The 18,508-nt window shown below is 40.6% G+C and overlaps 1 protein-coding gene across 3 annotated transcripts in view; it reads right to left on the bottom strand.

The window, feature by feature from the left end:
* LOC139941238 (uncharacterized) overlaps positions 1-18,508 on the bottom strand; it is a 40,804-nt gene that overhangs the window by 3,015 nt on the left and 19,281 nt on the right. For all 3 annotated transcript variants that reach the window (XM_071937713.1, XM_071937712.1, XM_071937714.1), the window contains exons 9-18: positions 18,229-18,483; positions 17,752-17,850; positions 16,992-17,123; positions 15,409-16,503; positions 14,271-14,906; positions 5,088-5,561; positions 3,790-3,947; positions 3,344-3,548; positions 1,410-1,558; positions 223-397 (exon numbers count right to left, since the gene is read on the bottom strand). In XM_071937713.1, the coding sequence (XP_071793814.1) occupies positions 223-397; positions 1,410-1,558; positions 3,344-3,548; positions 3,790-3,947; positions 5,088-5,561; positions 14,271-14,906; positions 15,409-16,503; positions 16,992-17,123; positions 17,752-17,850; positions 18,229-18,483 (3,378 nt within the window). The remainder of the gene's footprint in view (positions 1-222; positions 398-1,409; positions 1,559-3,343; positions 3,549-3,789; positions 3,948-5,087; positions 5,562-14,270; positions 14,907-15,408; positions 16,504-16,991; positions 17,124-17,751; positions 17,851-18,228; positions 18,484-18,508) is intronic.

The following is an 18,508-nucleotide window of genomic DNA, read 5'->3' on the forward strand; positions in this document are numbered from 1 at the left end:
TATATTGAGTTAACCACGTCAGAGCGACAATTAACCTAAGGCATCGGAAAGTTTGCAAAGAAAAGAATAAAAAATAAAATTGTTAAAAGTTGAAGTGCGTGCCTTTTGGTAGGCCAACTTTGGCTTCTAAAATTAGAATGACATCTCTTTGTACTTCTTGGGTAAACTGAGAAGAAGAACAGAAGAACAACTTGTAAGTTATACGTTTAACCAATTACTTACCATTCTTCCCCCCAAAACTTCGGTTGAAACCATGACTTATGATTTTCTTTGAGGTTTGCTCATCAGTTCCATGGTAGAGAACCTTTTCAACTGTAGCTCTATTCAGACGATGCACTAGTGCTGCTCTACGGGCTTGATACGTCATCATCAAATCTCGATTTTGAATTCTCTCTATCTACAAAGTAAAAAGAAACAAAAAGTACAGATGGAAAAGGTTCAAATATACTACGCAAATGTTTTGAACATTTTAAAATACCAGATTAGGTTCACAGTTAGTAATGAGTCCAATCTCATTTAAGTACGGTTCCAGTTCTTCTTGGTCAAATTTCAAGTGGTGTCTAAAGAAGTCCATTTCTCATCAACCAGAAGTTGCTGTTTTTATATTTAACCATTGATATTCTACAAAAGGCATGTACCTCAATGAATGTGTTTCATGCTTTGTTCAGTGTAGTGTCTGGTGGTATACATAACTGCATGCATAACTAAAAATGTACCTTCCAACCAGCTAAATTATCTTTCAACTATCGGTTAGAACACATAACCAAGGTTAAAAAGGGGTCATATTGTTTTATGCTTAACCCTTTGGTTAATTTTCTAAAGACTTTTCGGATAATGTGTAAATAGATTGTAAAACTCAAATGTTTCGATCGGGAGTGGTTTTAATTCTTGTTTTGTATATTGAACATTGAACTTTGATCGATGAGTGTCAAAGTGACGTTTGTTTGAGTCAAATGTTGTAAAGCAGAATTTGAAGGGAAACCCACAAGGGCAGGGCACTAGACATGACTGTCCTCTCGGGACACTCTAACATTTCAAAAACAACTTATCTATGAGTGAATGGTAAAATGTTGTTCAAGAAACTTTAGCTATTTTAAAATTAAAAAAGTTTTAAAAAAAGATCTTTCTGATTTAGACTAAAACAAGGAAAAAAAACAACATTTGGTTCATGAGTTATATGGTTTTTAAATGAATGATATTCTAATTATTATTTTTATTAACATTTTGTTCGACACCCTATGGCGTTACCATGATGTCATTGTTCAGGTGCCGTCTTCATATTAACGTTTATGTCAGTTGAATCATGTGTAAGTTAGCTTTGTAAAACACTGTGAATACGACTCTAAAAATAATGTCTGATCTATGATGAAGTTAGGTGAATTTGGTCAATATATGAAAGTAATGAGTACCTCAACAATGTTGTTGAAAGGACCCATAGATGCCCGAAACTTGGTCTCTACAGCTGTGTACTCAGCAGATCCCACACTCAGCTTTACCATTTTGGTAAACTCCCTTTGATCCATTTGTGTCCAATTACTTGGTGGCTCTGATCTGGCAGCTACAGATAAAATGCACAATGAATTTAAACTATTGATTTTAAACTATTTGATGTTAAAGGCATCTGGAAATAGGATTTTTTTTTTTCTTTTAAACATAAGAGTATATGTTTATTAACAATAAAACAATTTTTGGAGTAATTGTTTGTCACGATTTATATGTTAAAAAAATTAATCAAGTGCTTGGGGGGGTTGACTCCGCCTACCCCTTTTGTGACGTAGGAAAAGGAAGACTTTGCCTCGATCAAACATAGACCCCCCTCGATGCGTAGATAACACACGTGCAAAAGTACATGTAATTCTAAGACGTGAGTTTGTACGCTGCGAAAAAGGTTTTTTTCTGGCATTTTTCCGGCAATGCCGACCAGGTGTATTGCTGCTGGATGCAGCAAAACAACTAAAGATGGGGTCAGTCTTCATCTGTTTCCTGCAGATCCCAAGTATAGTCGGTTGTGGGCTGCGAAAGTCAGATTAACTAGAGCAAAGTGGTCCGGTCCGACGTCTTTTTCAGCGCTGCAGCGAACACTTTAAAGAGCCGTCGTGCTGCGAATCCGGGATACATAACTCATTTGACATGACGAGAAGAGCCATTCTTAAACACGACGCCGTCCCAACAATTTTTCTAGCTAGTGGGAAGTCGAAGAAGGTATCTGAAAGACGTGACGAACTCAGAGGAGCATTTGCTAAACGTGAAAAAATCCGGGTAAGTTTGAACTTTGAGGGTATGTTTTTAGCTTTTGCCAAGTGACACGATTTTTTGTTGGTACCGCATGCGATACACCGTGCGTGCAGGTCCTATGTGACCGTCCGCCCATTATACAGCAGCCATAGTGCGTGCGTGCAGTCTGCTCCGTGGCCGTATTTCTATAATAATACGTAGGCAGACCCACATCTTACAACCCATTTGGTCACTAAAAAGTCGCATAGTTAAATAAAAATAGCAGCAATAGCTTTTGTAAAAACCACTAGGCGTTCAACATGTTCAAGTTTCAATGTACGTATGTGTGTAAAATCGTGTATAAATTTGTTTTGATGTGCCATGTTCCCAGACGTAATGTACAGGGGCCCGACTACAAATTTTCTCTCCAAATATCGCGCCTTGAAATACGTCACGAACAGCGCCCTCTCGGGTCGGTGCCTACTCGTAAATTTGTAAATACAATCAAAACTAAGATTTTTAAACCTTAGTTAACTTTTTATTCACATTCCTCTCATAAAAACACATATTTTAGTGACAAAAGCTTTATTTAAAAAAAATACCACTTCCAGGTGACTTTAAATTTAAACTACTGTTTTATCCGACTTGAAGTTTCAGGTAGTCGTAAGTAACACTTCTAGTAAATTAGGTAGGTTTAATCTGGGGTTAATCTCATTGTTCCTAATCATGTAGTGATCGGAACAAGCAAGTTTGTACAAGCTGCATAAGCAAATAATGCCTTTAGATTGAAGGGCAAACAAGACATATTCCTTAACTGCAAAGTAAACGTTTTAGGTTGTTAGTGGATATTTCTGCTACCCTGACGCAATGGTTTGCAGAGAGAGCCATACAATTTGGCCAAGGGTTTTAATGCAAATAGTAAAACAAAAGCAGCTCGGTATAAAAAAATGCTTCCCTTTATCTGTTAGAGGCTAGGACCTGGGCTTCAAAATATTTCAGAAAACATTACATGGGGAGATTAAAATGATTGTATTTTTTGCAAATTTTCAAACCTTAGCGTTTCTTATATTTTGATATCTTTATGAGTCATTTGTTAAACATTACTAAGCAACCAGTAGCAAAGTGTTACCAATTTTCAGGTTGACACGATGAATATGTTTGACTACACTTCCATTCAATATTTCCTGCATCTGTTGAAAGTCAATGACTGCTTTTCCTCCTTGCAGATCAAGTGCGACAGTTGTTTTTTTCTTCTGGTAAGCCTCCTCTAGGATGGCATTAACCTCTTCATCATAGCTTACCATACCTAATGGAGTGCTGTACTTCCATATGACCTTTCAGTAAAAAACAAATGAAAGGTGGTATGCGGTCAGAGAGAATAGTCTGCATAATTTGTACTCTCAGTATACAATTCGACATTTATTCAAGATTATCTCTTCCCAAAATCACATATATACATATATATTTACATATGAAACTGCTAACTTTCCATGGTACTCAGGCATAGGCCTACTACCAATTGCATTGGTGGACCATATTAACTAACGCTAGGAAAAAAGGATATTGCATACATACCTCAATAAGAAATCTATCTAGTTTGGCTGAAGCCTTCATCAAGGAGTTCATATCCATGGCACTGAGCTGTAGAATGACCGTTTCTTGAAGCTCTTCTTTTTTCTTGTCATCTTTAACACCAATGTTTATAGCAGCACTAAATTTCCCAGCCAAAATGTCTGTTCAGGAAATACAACCATGTTAACCAACCTGCATTCTACATACTAATAGTCTCACAGTGTAAGCTTATCATGAAACCAGGTCCGTGTTCAACTCGATCCAAACGGATGAATTCCTTAATTGAAACATACTAAATGTTAACCATAGTTATCAAATTACCAAATATTATTATCCAGACCAAATTTCATGAAAATTGTTAAGGCAGAATGCTGCATATAAAATCACATCAAATCACTTACTCTAGAGGGCATTGTAAGCTCAGAATGTGGTTAGCAAAGTATACTTGTGGACAAGTTGTTGACTGTCTGTCGTATAGTAAATGCAAAACTGCTCACTTGCAACTATCTTGCGGGTATAATAGGCCCTGCGTGAGTGACAGCTCTCACTCGCGCACAGCAGTATTCTCCAGAGATAGTTAAGAGAGAAAGCTGTTTTGCTATTAAATGTACCACGACAGACATTTTAACAACTTTTCCAGAAGTCATTAAAGGCAGTGGACACTATTGGTAATTACTCAAAATAATTATTAGCATAAAACCTTACTTGATGATGAGTAATGGGGAGAGGTTGATGGTATAAAGCATTGTGAGAAACGGCTCCTTCTGAAGTGACATAGTTTTCGAGAAAGATTTATAACTTGAGGTCTCGAAATCAACCATCTATAAACACACACAACTTCGTGTGCTAAGGGTGTGTTTTTTTATATTATTATCTCGCAACTTCGACGACTTGTTATTTTATGCATATGTTGAGATACACCAAGTGAGAAAACTGGTCTTTGTGTTCACTGTCTTTAAGCAAAACCATGAAATTGTGTTCTGCATGAACATCGAAATTTACTTGGGGTAGCTAGATTGAAACTCCTTTCTGAATTTCAGGTTTGACAATAAGTTACAATCACTATTAAAAAGAAGAGGAATTCGTCTGGGTAACGTACTTGAAACATTTTATTGTGTAAATGCATCTTTGAAGGCTATTGGACCCACATTCACAAGTTTTCATTAAACACACCAAACATTAACTTGTGCAAGTTTGATTGGTAAAGTCTGATAATCTTATATGCGATTACGAAGAAACTCAAACTTAAAATTGATTTACGCAGTGCTAGTTGAACAGCAATACGAATCCATGTAACTCACCCGCTGCAGCCATGGTAACACCAGCTTGGTCATCCCAGCTAGCGAACCTTTTAGCCACAGCTTGCATGAAAACAGCACAAGTTGGCTGATCATGGTTGGTCAGGCTTATATCTGTGACGCTGGAATTTGGTGTTGTCCAAACAAATTGACCCACTGCATCCAAGAATTCCTCTGCAGCAAGCTGAACAGGGAAGCCATGCACTCCTGTGCTGACTGCTGGTATGGCAATGGACTGAAACTTCTGTTCAGATGCAAGTTGGAGGCAATTCAAAACGGCATCAAACAGCTGTTGCTCTTCGTTGGTGACGCCACCACGGATTGTCCTTCCCCAAGCTTGCCATTTGGGTCCAGCAACATGGATCACCTTCTTGCATGGTAGGTTGCCACTGGAAGTAAGAACTGCTTCACCTACATGTAATTTACGCCTTTTCTGTTTCAGAATGTTATCACTTTCAGTCTGTATGACAGGTCCACCTAAGATGTAAACAAAAATTTAAGTACATTCTTAAAATAATATTGGAAAATTTTAGTTTGACACAAACCTCACTTTAAATCTTGAAAAATGGATGTACATATGCAATGGATAGGTTTTTAAACTAGTAAATAATCGTACAAAAAAACAACCGGATCACACCACTAACATGTAGAGCCCTGAAGAGTTTTACACACAATAGCGCCTTCAGGCGTCCAATCTTCAACGCACTGTGACATCCGCAATACAGCGTCCTCTTTTATCTTAATAGTGCAAGCAAAGGTCAACGTGTGACCCATTAGCCGAGCGAGGGGCTCTACAGTGGGTCTGCGTTTTTTCTTTCCCTGTGCAGATAATTACCGACGCTCGTCCTGGTGAAAAAAAAACCGCCACACACCGGGGTCGACCCAGGGAAGCTAAACGACCGTACCCTAAGTTTGCTCGGGTCCATACCGAAAGGGAATCGCCCGGTAATAAGACAACAAAAACTCCTGGTACCAGGGCTACACCAAAGAAAGGGCAGTCAGCCAAGCGTGACTCCGTTATAAACAGAGCCCACCGTGGCTCACCCCGGCCCTTCTTTGACGCACATTAAGCCAGAGGGATTACCCCTCAACTGCTTAGTGCATCAAGGAACTCCTTATGCCACCGTAACCCCACGATGCCCAGAGATGGGCTTTTGTACGGCCATTCTGACCGCCTGTGAATAACGCTATCGGGCACAAAGCACTGTTGGCTGCCTAGGCCATGTATGGGCTCCCTTGGAGTGGTACGCTCAGCCTGCTTCAACATCGGTCGGTTCGTTGTTTGGGCAATCCCGTAACCCAAGTGACATCTTTTAGTCATCCTCAGATACCTCTCTTGAGCATTCTTCTTCTCAGGAGGGAAAAGCGAATTTGCGGTGCTCCCGTTCGGACTATCCACCTTACCGCAGGTGGTCACCCGAATTGCAAAGGCAATCGGGCGGCACTGCGGATGCGAGGCATCATGATAAGGAAACAGAGAACACTTATAACCTAGGATTTATAATCATCACCAAGAAATCTGGGCCCATCCCCTCGCAGGTTTTTCCCTTTCTGGCTGCTTCTTTCGGCCTTCGCAGGGAGATGGCCCGCCCATTGAAGGACATGTTTCTCTTCCTCTCGGTGGTAGTGGCTCGAGTCCGATTGGACCCCATCAAAGTCCTTGAAATAATGGTTGTCTCCAATGCAATGAATCATTTTCAAACATAAATCAAAAGGCGAGCTGCCCTATCTAGTCGAGACAACACCACAGTGGTGGCGTACTTCAACCAACGGTTGGGGGTGGGGGGGGGGGTCACAAGCAAGGGACCTTAACCTCAAATGCATGCACCATGGATACGCACTGCCGGCGGTCCACTATCACGGGCGAAGAGAAAGTCACAATCGAATCTCACCTCAGAGGCTGGATCGCCCGGACAAATGGTCTCTGCTTCCACAGGTGGTACAGTCGCTCTTTCAACTGATCAACTTGCCCCACATGGACTTTATTGTCCTCCTTGTCAAAAATCAACTGCCGATTTACTTTGCAAGGGGCTCACAGACCCAAATGCACTGGTGGTGCAGTAAGCTGCCTGCCAACCTTTGAATTACTTCCCATCTCCCTCATACATGGCTTCATGCTTCATCCAATGACCTCTTTAAGCATCCCATCTACTTTGAATCGATGGATTGTTCAACCTTGTTGCAACTCTCAATCAAATTTGTTTTTCTCCTGGCCGTCAATACATCCGGATGGCACAACGAGTTGCACTCTTTGTCAGTGGGGGTAGGTCAAATTCAGTGGGAACCAGGCGGTGTCCCTACAGCTGGTTTTCTTACCAAGAACACCACGTTGCCCAGGGATGGGCCTTTTGTACGGCCACTTCGACCGCCTGCCTACGCTATCGGGCATGGAGTACTGTTGGCTGCTCTAGCCATCATTGGACACAGGAAGCAGGCTCCCTGGAAGTCCCTTTAGTCTAGACCAGATTTCCAAAAAGGGCTCTAGTTAAGAAAGTGAGCGGCATTTTTGAGTAAAAGTTGGTGACATACCTGATTTAATTTGGGTGTGCTGAATCCGAAACTGGTGGATACCAAGGCTAATTTGTAGTCCTTTACCATGAAAAATCAAATTTAAAACAATACAGAAAACCTAGCAGACGACGGACTTCTCACGTGAAAAATAGTCAGGTTCTGCTGTAGTTCCACACTGATGTTGTCAGGATACCATACAGGGCAGCAACCCGGGTGCAGGTCAGGTATCTGTAACAAACTTTTGATTGTACTGGATGTATATACAACCAAATTGCACTTTCAGAGGGACCAACAGGTGCTTTCAATGTCAATTTAAAAGTATTTGAGTTGGTGTTTTTTTCTAATAAAGAGTTATTTATTATTTGAACATAATTTCTCTGTTGTTAAAAGCCCAAACCGTTGATTATTTTTTCTTATAATGTAGTCCTACACTACTTAAACAGGTAGGCCTACCAGGTGTAGTCTAGACTCAACAATGATACAGAAAATTGTATTGGATATCAACTTTTCAGTGCTCCCTGTTTTTGAATAGGTTAGCTTTTAGTGTTCACACTCATGGCTTGGAATTGAGTAAACAAAATTGATTTTAGAGGATTTTTAAGAAACTCATTTTTCGATTTCAATTCTCCCCCATTTTAGAAAGTATTCTCCATAGTTGACGAACCAATTTAACTGTTGTAGGCTAACAATTGAAAAAAATAAATTCCAGTTTGTTTGTTTGTTGGCAGTATAACGCATTGTTAGTCGTGTCTGTACACACACGGACAAATTTCACACAAGAAGACGATAGTAAGATTCCGAAACAAAGGACAACAAAATATGTATCCCCTCCATTGATAAAACAATCCACCCCTCTCTTTTCAGCTGGGTGTGAGAAACAAGGAAAACACAAATATATCTCTTTGTTCTTTACTACCGCTCAATCCACAAGTATAGACTCCTACTTTATTTTTTTATGTCAGTTTTCTTTTGTCAGAATAGTTCAAGATACTTAGAGTGCGAAAATCAAGCAATATTTTGTGTGTACAAACACGACTAACAATGCGTTATACTGCCAACAAACAAACAAACTGGATTTTTTTCAATTGTTGGCCTACAACCGTTAGATTGGTTCGTAAACTGTGGAGAGTACTTTTTAAAACGAGGGACAATTGTTATAGAAATAATAGTTACTTTAAAATCCTTTAAAATCAATTTTCTTTTGACTGGTAAGATAATTTCTAGCCATGAAGTATTATTGTCGAGTCTAGACTACACCTGGTAGGCCTACCTGTTTAAGTAGTGTTCATTATAAGAGAAAATAATCAACGGTTTGTGCTTTTAACAACAGAGAAATTATGTTCAACTAATAAATAACTCTTTATTAGAAAAACACTAACTCAAATACTTTCAAAATGACATTGAAAGCACCTGTTGGTCCCTCTGAAAGTGCAATTTGATTGCAGATCTATCCAGTACACTCACAAGTTTGTTACGGATACCTGACCTGCACCCGGGTACCTGACCCATATGGTATCCTGACAACATCAATATGGAACCACAGCAGAACCTGACTATTTTTCACGTGAGAAGTCCGTCGTCTGCTAGGTTTTCTGTATTGTTTTAAATTTGTTTTTTCAGGGACAAGGACTAAAAATTAGCCTTGATATCCATCATTTTCGGATTCAGCACCCCCAAATTAGTTAAATCAGGTATGTTACCAACTTTTACTCAAAAATGCCGCTCGAAGTTTTTTTTTTAAAATCTGGTCTAGACTACTTGGAGTGGTTCGTTCCAAAGGTCAGGCCAGTTACTGTAGTTTCCTAGGCCGTAACTGTGATGCCCTTGGACGAGGTGATGGGAGCAAAACCTTGACACCGTAGTCTAAACTAGAGCCGTACCATTTTTTCCCTCGGGGGGGGGGGGGGATTTCGATAAACATTTTGCCATCCCCACCAGATAAAATTGAACAAATCGCAGACCCCGGCATCCAAAACCACTAGTGGTAAATCCAGAAACAGGCAGCTTCATTGTCATCCACTTTTAGTGACTGCGCCAAATATTCCGCCAGCTCACCCGGATGGCCAAGTGAGTTTCACTCTCTGTAAGTGGAGGCACGCACATCATGTGGGAGCGTGGTCCTTAAAGTCCGTTTTCTTAACAAGGACCAGTCGAAGTCCTCCACACCTCCTGATATTCATTTCCTGGGTATTAAGTAAATTTTATCAGAACCACACGACAAGTTGTGATGCTCAGTCCGAGCTCTCTCCATACTCCATACTCCATACAATCGATGAAAAACTATTTATAGCAACAACCCCACCCTTAGGGGCAGCTTCACGCAACACCATCTCGCTCTGGATAATATTATGGCAATCCGCTCGGTATCGCGAACGGTCCAATTTGGGTGAATTTGGGCGCATGCAATCAGAGGGAACTGCATGCAAGTTCCTTGACTTGAAGCCCATTTTGCCCATCAACCGTGGTTTACTCGGCTGACCAGGCTGCTGGTCAATCGGTCAGTGGTCCTTCGTTGAGAGGCGGTTGTTCTTCTCCGACTGGGGTTTCCTCATCCAACCTCCTCAGAATCTCCACTTGATGTGCTGGGAATTGTCACACAGTTCCTTCTCTCGACAGGCCTTTCTAAACAAGCTGCATCAAAGGGCCTCCTAGTGGCGGGTATATGACAGCAGACTACGCCACTTTTTTAAATGGTATGTTCATCCACTGATTCTTCATTGAGGTTGAAGCCGACTTCCATGTGTCCCTGCTCGAGAGAAAGCTCTCGATCAGCACTTTTAATACTATGCGTCGCAAGTTGGAGTCGTACATAGGAGATTCCCTGATGGCACCTCAATATCTGACAACCCAGCCCTCGTCCAACTCCTAAAAAGGGCTTGTTTGTATCTTGACCCAAACACGTTAACTGGTTCCGGCTTTGGACCACCCTAGCATTCTCTATGCTTGCCCAGCCTCCCTTTGAAGATGGTCAGCTCAACTTTGCTCCACCTGTCCATCAATGTGGCATTTCTGCTGGCAGTCACTACCTATGCCCGCCGTTGAGCAAATTCCATGTGTAGTCAACCGAGGCGGGCCACATAGGGTGAAAACCCAACATGGTTCGCCTGATTCCTCGGACCAGAGTTCCAACTGAAGAATCTGTCCGGGGTGGATTTCACAAAGGTAGTCCGAACTCAGGACTAGTCCTAGGCAATGCCTTAGGACTGGTCCTATCTCTTAGCATTGCCTAGGACTAGTCCTAAGTTAGGACTACCTTTGTGAAATCCACCCCGGGTCTTTTGTTCCTTCGGGACCCTCTATATGACTCATTTCCAATTACAATGTATTCATAACATCGACCCAGACTCACAGGACGGTGACACCGGATACGATAAAGCCGTTGGCTGCTTTCTGTGATCGGCTTGAACGCTAACGTCTTACCGGACGTGCCTATTCTAACTCAGGAGGTTCGGGCCGAGGCATTTTTGTAGGTGACATCAACAAAGCTTTCTGCTGGAAGATGCCAAATACCTTTACGGACTGTTACGTACGCTCCAGTCAGCGGGCAGAGTTGGAAGGCGAGTCCTGACATCGGCTAGCTGGGCTTCCACCCAATGACGGGACCCTTGGCTTTGGCAAGTTGCTTCTGTGTAGATGTGCACCCAATGTGATTAGACTAATTTACTTTTTTTATTAGTTTTATTTCAGTGCGGCGTGGGCACCCTTGGTACTGTCTGCTACGCACTTCATTCGGGCATCAACAATACCTGTGGATGCTGCTTTTAAAGTTTAAAAAATACCTTATATTATTTTCACCCATACCATTACCTTTACGTTTAGATTCTGTGTTACACGTCTTCCCTATTTTTGTTTGACAACGAGGCGAGTTACAGGGGGTGATAATTAACAATAACATCATCCGATGGAGTTGGGGCATGGGTTTCCCTCATGTAAAACCGAGATTCTACTAAATACAAACATCGTATGCACATTCCTTTTCCGAAAGCCGAAATTCCCGTCCTGCGCAATGGCTCAACCAACCCCTCTCGTTCACACCGTTTTAAAACATTTTGATTTATAGGGCCTACATGTATTAGCTATAGCTGACTTTATTATGTTTACTTGTATATACTCTTTTTGTGAACGTTATTGTCTTTGAATCTTGGCCGAATAAATAGTATTAATAAAAGTAATAATGATCTTTAGAAGAGCTAGCCGTGCAGTATGTTGTTCTTCTCGAAGTTTGGAGTCGAGTTTTGCACATTGATATCAGGTTGGATTCTTCAAGTTAATATTTTCAGAAGCAAGCTTGTAATTGGACACTCATGTTGTCTAAATTTATCTGTGCTCTTCTTCTTGCGAAATCCCTTTGACTCAAAAGCCTCATTTGAACAGTGGGCAAGCCGAGTAAGACTTTGTGGAGTAGCACTAGCGGTTGGTTGATATCCATTTTGCTTCTTTGACAACTGAGCCCAAACTGCTCGGAGCTGCTCCTATGTATTTTACTGAATTTTGTGCCTTGTGTGATTGTAAAATAAAGGTAAAACATTATGCACGCGCGTGCACACACAAACTTCCGGATGCATCGTGTGCCCAAAGCTAGCACACGGAACTTAACTCGTAAGAGTATTGTGAATTGGACGGTTGGTATGGAGGACGGAAAGTGGCCATCTGCTTTCCTGGTATCGGAATAGCGGAAAAGCAGATTTTATGTTTTCTATATGAGAATTTTTCTCCTTTTCTACGTTTCTGCTACCTGAAAAGCAGATTGAACGTTTTGTGAAATTGCATTTTCTACGTTTTACTGTTTCTCCTAATGCTTGCGGACGAAAAGTGGTCATTTGCTTTTCTGCTACCAGAATAGTAGAAAAGCAGATTTAAGGTTTTTTGAAAATGCAATGTTCTATTTCTCTGCTTTTCTGTCACCTGAAAAGCAGATTTTACTCTGGCGGCCGAAACTGTGGTCATTTGCTTTCCTGCAACAAGAATAGTAGAAAAGCAGAAAGTGGCCATCTCTTTTTCTTCTTTCAGATACCGACCGGAAAATCATATTTTACCTAGGCAGTAGGTGGCCGAAAAGTGGCTATTTGCTTTTTCGCTTTCAAAGGACGGCCAGTGAACGTGAACCATAAAATGCGCACAATGCACGACGCCGAACTGTGTTTGTGTTTGTGTTGGGGAACCATCCACATCAGTCAGTCGATACTGGAAGAAGTATGGCCTACTTTTGTGATGACCGCGCAGGCAGCGCGGCATCTCGAAGGAAATACTCTGGCGGAGGTTTCACGGCTACCATCCAAAATAGACTTCAAGGATTCTTTCCTTACAAAAAACACGGTCAGTCATACAGTTTCCCGAGTCAAATGAAACAGGTGGCACGTTTGGACTTGTTCAATAAACTGAAACATTCACGGGTGGTCCTTTGAACGAAAAAAGCAAATGGCCACTTTTCGGCCACCTACTGCCTAGGTAAAATGTGATTTTCCGGTATCTGAAAGGAGAAAAGGAGATGGCCACTTTTCGGCCGCCCGAATAAAATCTGCTTTTCAGGTGGCGGAAAAGCAGAGAAATAGAAAATTGCATTTTTACAAACATTAAATCTGCTTTTCTAATATTCTGATAGCAGAAAAGCAAATGGCCACTTTTCGGCCGCCAGAGTAAAATCTGCTTTTCAGGTGACAGAAAAGCAATGAAATAGAAAATGGCATTTTCACAAAACGTTAAATCTGCTTTTCTACTATTCTGGTAGCAGACATGCAATTGGCCACTTTTCGTCCGCCAGCATTAGGAGAAAAGGTAAAACCTGCTTTTCTGGTAACAGAAAAGTAGAAACGTAAAAAATGCATTTTCACAAAACGTTCAATCTGCTTTTCTGGTAGCAGAAAAGTAGAAAAGGAGAAAAATTCATGTAAAACAACCATAAAATCTGCTTTCCTGCATTTCTGATACCAGAAAGCAGATGTCCACTTTCCGTCCTCCATAATGCCTAGGTAAAATATGATTTTCCGGTATCTGAAAGAAGAAAAGCAAATGGCCACTTTTCGGCCACCTACTGCCTAGGTAAAATATGATTTTCCGGTATCTGAAAGGAGAAAAGGAGATGGCCACTTTTTGGCCGCCCAAGAAAATCTGCTTTTCAGGTGGCGGAAAAGCAGAGAAATAGAAAATTGCATTTTCACAAAACGTTAAATCTGCTTTTCTACTATTCTGGTAGCAGAAAAGCAAATGACCACTTTTCGTCCGCCAGCATTAGGAGAAAAAGTAAAACATGCTTTTCTGGTAACAGAAAAGTAGAAAAGTAGAAAATGCAACTTCACAAAACGTTCAGTCTGCTTTTCAGGTAGCAGAAACGTAGAAAAGGAGAAAATTTCTTATTTAAAAAACATAAAATCTGCTTTTCTGCTATTCTGATACCAGAAAAGCAGATGGCCACTTTTCGTCCTCCATACATACAGAACCATGATCAGAATAAGCATGAAATTGAAGAAGACATTTTACCGTTTGCCCAAAATTATATATATTTTATACTTTGTTGCATATTTTCTAATGACAGTCATCAAAAAGTGGGGGGGGGGGATCTAATATGCTGTACGTCAATCAGGGGGCATTCCGTACCCCCCGTCCCCCATCCATCGACGCCCTTGCGTGGGGGAGGGAGGTGGAATTGTCTAACTGCTTTTTGTCTTAATTACAAACCTGCTTTAAGAACGGCTGCAGCTAATCCTCCAATATGCTGGAGTTCAACGTTTGCAGCATTCACAATGCAGTCCACTCTCTGCATAGTCAAGTCTCCTTGACACACTCTTAACCTGCATCTGCTCTCTGGTAGAGTGACACTATAAAGTATTTGAGTGGCTGTTGATGCATGTCCAGCTCCCTCCTCCTCTTCATCATCATCACTCTCCTCGTTGCAATCGGTGGTAATCATACAATGAAATTCTCTCTCGACAGACTCCAAGAATTTCTTGCCTTTCTCTTCACGGAACAGTCTAGCCATGCCCGTCTTGGATACAGGATAATGTTTCTCTTTTACTGCTTGTACTAATGAAGTGACCAGTTTGCGGACTGCATCTAAACCCTCCTCATTGCCCTGGATAATAAACCCTCTGTTCCTTCCACTCATCTGTGCCTGGATTGCTACAAGATTTTGTTGATGTTGTTGTTTTACCTTTTCCAACTCCTGACCATGATACGTGGTAATGAGGCGTATTTTGTTCTTATTTGAGGGAATTGTGCTTTTGGTGATGACTTTTTTCTTGAGAAAATCCAAGATGTGTTTCTTTGTTTCTTCCAAATGTCTCTTAAATCCTGCAAGTTTAATAAATCTGACACCTGCAGATAAACATAACATCAATTCATGAGTATGACACGAACATATTTTTTGCTAACTACACATGTATTAACTATTTTACAAATTTCCTTTAAAAATACAACAGTTTGATATTATATGGCAGTAACCTCCCTTGACATACAACTCACAAGAACAAGAAAAGATATGAATGTCTAGTTTAAATTTTCTATGATAATATCTTCCGGTGTTAAAAAGTAGCTTTTAATATTGGCATCGATGAAAACTTTGTAGTAAAGTCGGCCCAAGATTTGTACAACATGTATCTTACCAATTTTATACCAACCTAAATGCGTTCAATGATCTCGTCCGCACATCAACGAATATGGTTAAAAATTCTCAAGTATTATTATTATTGCGATGGGAAAGGTTGAAAGGAGTTGTAAATAATTTCTTTGTGGACTTTTAATTGAGTGTGACTCAAACAAGATTAATGATTAATGGTTGATGATTACAAGTTTTGTTTACTGAAGAACCGACAAATACCTGGTTCATGGCTGATGCCTGCCAAGACAAACTTTTGCTTGTTGATCGAATCAAAAAGTCTCTTCCCATCGTGGCCTTGTAAGACAGCTAAAGCAGACTGTCCTTTGATTTCAATGGTATCTTCATCTATTTCATTGTCGATGTATGCTTTAGCCTCCCTGATATCTCTGCTAGTAGCACCGTAGATTGTGATCTTCCCATCATCTGATCCGCTGCAAGCTGCACGAATATTCTGTAACCCTAGAACTTCATGAATTTTGTCCGGAACATGCTGAACAAATCGTACCTTGGTACTCCCAGATTTGAACTCTGTCTTTTCCAAACAGTCCATCCACCTCCTTATCTTTAGCTCCACGTCTTTGATGGTTTTCCTTATTCCATCAAGTGTGATGCCGGTTTTACCATATGAGCTGAAAACTGTAATCTTCAGAGCTGGAAAGGACTTTTCAATCTCCTGTTTAATCCCACACATAGTAAACAGCTGTAGCTTCTCTACATCCCAGGTAATGTCTTCTTTTGTTTGCTCAGCATCATAGTCAGCATCCTTCTGTAACTTCTTGATGATGTCATTGATTGTTGCTTCAGCGACATCAACATCTCGTTGCTCTCCGACCAGTATCACTTCATGAAGTTGAGGATCTGGGACCATCGAGCAAGCTGTAGTCATCTTCTGCAGTTTATCAACAGCATCCTTCCACAGTGTTTGCGGAACTGGAACTCTGGCTGTTTTGTATCCTCTCATGAAGTCAGTCAGAACATCGACAGCTTTCTTTTCCCACTTCAACCATGATGATTGGTGCTGTGAGTCACCTATTACTGGTTCTAGTTTAGCTCGAGACTTCTGAAAACCATCAGGCCACAGCAGATTGGCTTTCACCATAGCCAATTCTTTCAGCAATCTCTTCTTGGTATTTTCACCTTTCCCATAGAGGAATTCCATAATCGATTCCTGTACTTCGATCGACACTGGTTTAGGGATATGTGTAGTTGGGGCATCAAGCGGGCCCAGTCTTCCCATGAAGTCATGATATGACACAATCTGCAAATCTTTACCACAGACCTTATGACGACCCTTTGTTAAAACATCCTGGACCACTGCAGAAATGAAAAAAACACTTAAAAAGTGAGTACATTGTAGTCTTTAAACATCCAACTGCATCCAATAAGGGTGTGCATGTCACCTGGTCACATGCACATCGACGTGGCTGTTTGTGAAACCTGAAAAACAGTTTAACCTACTTTTTACGCTCTTCTGTTGCAATGTATTTCAATGCTTTTTGGGGCCCAATGTCTCTTTTTGAAAACGCAAAATGCAATGATTGAAATAAATGTTCCTTCCTAAAATAATAACAAAATTGTCACATTAAGATACCGTACCTTCGTGAAAACTGTGACAAATTTTCATACCAAATACTTTTAGCATTACCATTAGTCAAGCCCAAGAGGCAAATGATACACTTGGAGGAAAATTTCAGAGTGCCCATACATTCAAGATTTTGTGACCCGGTAAAGAGAATAAAGCCCGGTCAATTTACAGGCTAGGTCTATATCAATCTGACACCTGAATTTGATTTTGTACATACCCTTCCAGTCTTCAAAGTAGACGATTACTTGTTCATCCATGGGTCCTGGTTTCACCTCTCTCACTCCACTGCCTCCACTCATCTTCTTGTTGTCAAAATACAACTCAACCATTTCCAATTCTTGTGGAACTCCTTAAACGGTGCAGATAAAATAAGCTTTAAGGGCAGTAATTTCCACAACACTTTCACGAGTTTTTAAGAAGTTTACAAAAAGAGAAACAAATTCTAACATGTACATCCTATTACCAAAGAATATCTCTCATGATAAAAATGAACATCAATTAAAGCATATTCTTGGATTAAGAAACTTAACCGTCCTCATTATTGACCACCCTCCCCCAACAGAAATTGGTGTTGCCATCTACCATAAGTTTTGCGATTGTTACCAAGGCATTCTGAACTGTGCATTTTAAACGGCAAAGTTGGTCCAATCAGATACTGCATGGTTTATCAACAGGCCTCAATTACATCATGCCTCTCACGGTTCACCTGGGCTTGACGGGCCCCTTTTCAATGTTTCATATTTAAAAATATGAAAGATTGAAATGGCCTTGCTTTTTAAAGGATAAACTTTCATCAGGCCTAGCCTTTAGTTAAGATCATAACGTAGGAGTAGCTAGTATACAAAATCGTTTTACAGCATTTATACTTGTGTTGTAAGCTTAGATTTTGGATGTGAACTAAGCATCAATGCCAAGCAACACCACACGCTACAATTGTGTAAGGGTCAACAAACAAAAGATACAAATAACAATCATACCTTGGACTAAGATGGCATCAGAATGTTGAACCTTCTCTGCCCTCAATGAAGCACCTCGAAGTTTTCTCTGAGAAATGTTTCTGATAACATCCTCCAGGTCTATATAACAAAATACATTGAAAATTTACAGAAGTTAGCAAGTTTCAGCTAAGGTTGTTTTTAAAAAACTTTAAAAGAAATATTGGATGAACTTGTTAATTGAACAAAAACATGGCGCTGCATAAAATATCTAGCAATTTGAGAAGCCTTCTGTGCTTCATAAAGCACTATACAAGAACTTCAGAGTTATATTCTTACATTTCTAACGAATCCTACTGGATTCTCAGTTCACTGTGTATACTGTAGTGATTCAAAAGCTTCTTATGTGGCAGCTGTTGAATGAAAATACCTCCAAAGGTGAATCCAAGTTTGTCGAAATTACGGAAGTTATTTTACAGATGAAGTTGGACAAATTTGTTTGGAAAAGAACCATTATACCTGGGATATCACGTGAGAATGTACATATAGCTGTCCCAGGCCTCTCTCCATATTGGATTGTGGGTTCCTCATCCATGGATGCTCTACTCTCAATAAAGAGCTTTACATGCTCAGAGGAGCATCCATCTGGAATTCTTTCTAGAAAAAGACATCGTGCATTGATCGGAAGTGGTCGACGTTTCTTCTTGGTGATCAGTTTGACGTTCAGTGCGGCGCCTGATAGCTTGTGCTTTCTCCCGGCAACTATGGAAGTAACTAGAATACAACAATTGATAATAAT

The sequence above is a fragment of the Asterias amurensis genome, chromosome 8 (assembly GCF_032118995.1).
Source record: "Asterias amurensis chromosome 8, ASM3211899v1".
Taxonomy (NCBI): Eukaryota; Metazoa; Echinodermata; class Asteroidea; order Forcipulatida; family Asteriidae; genus Asterias; species Asterias amurensis.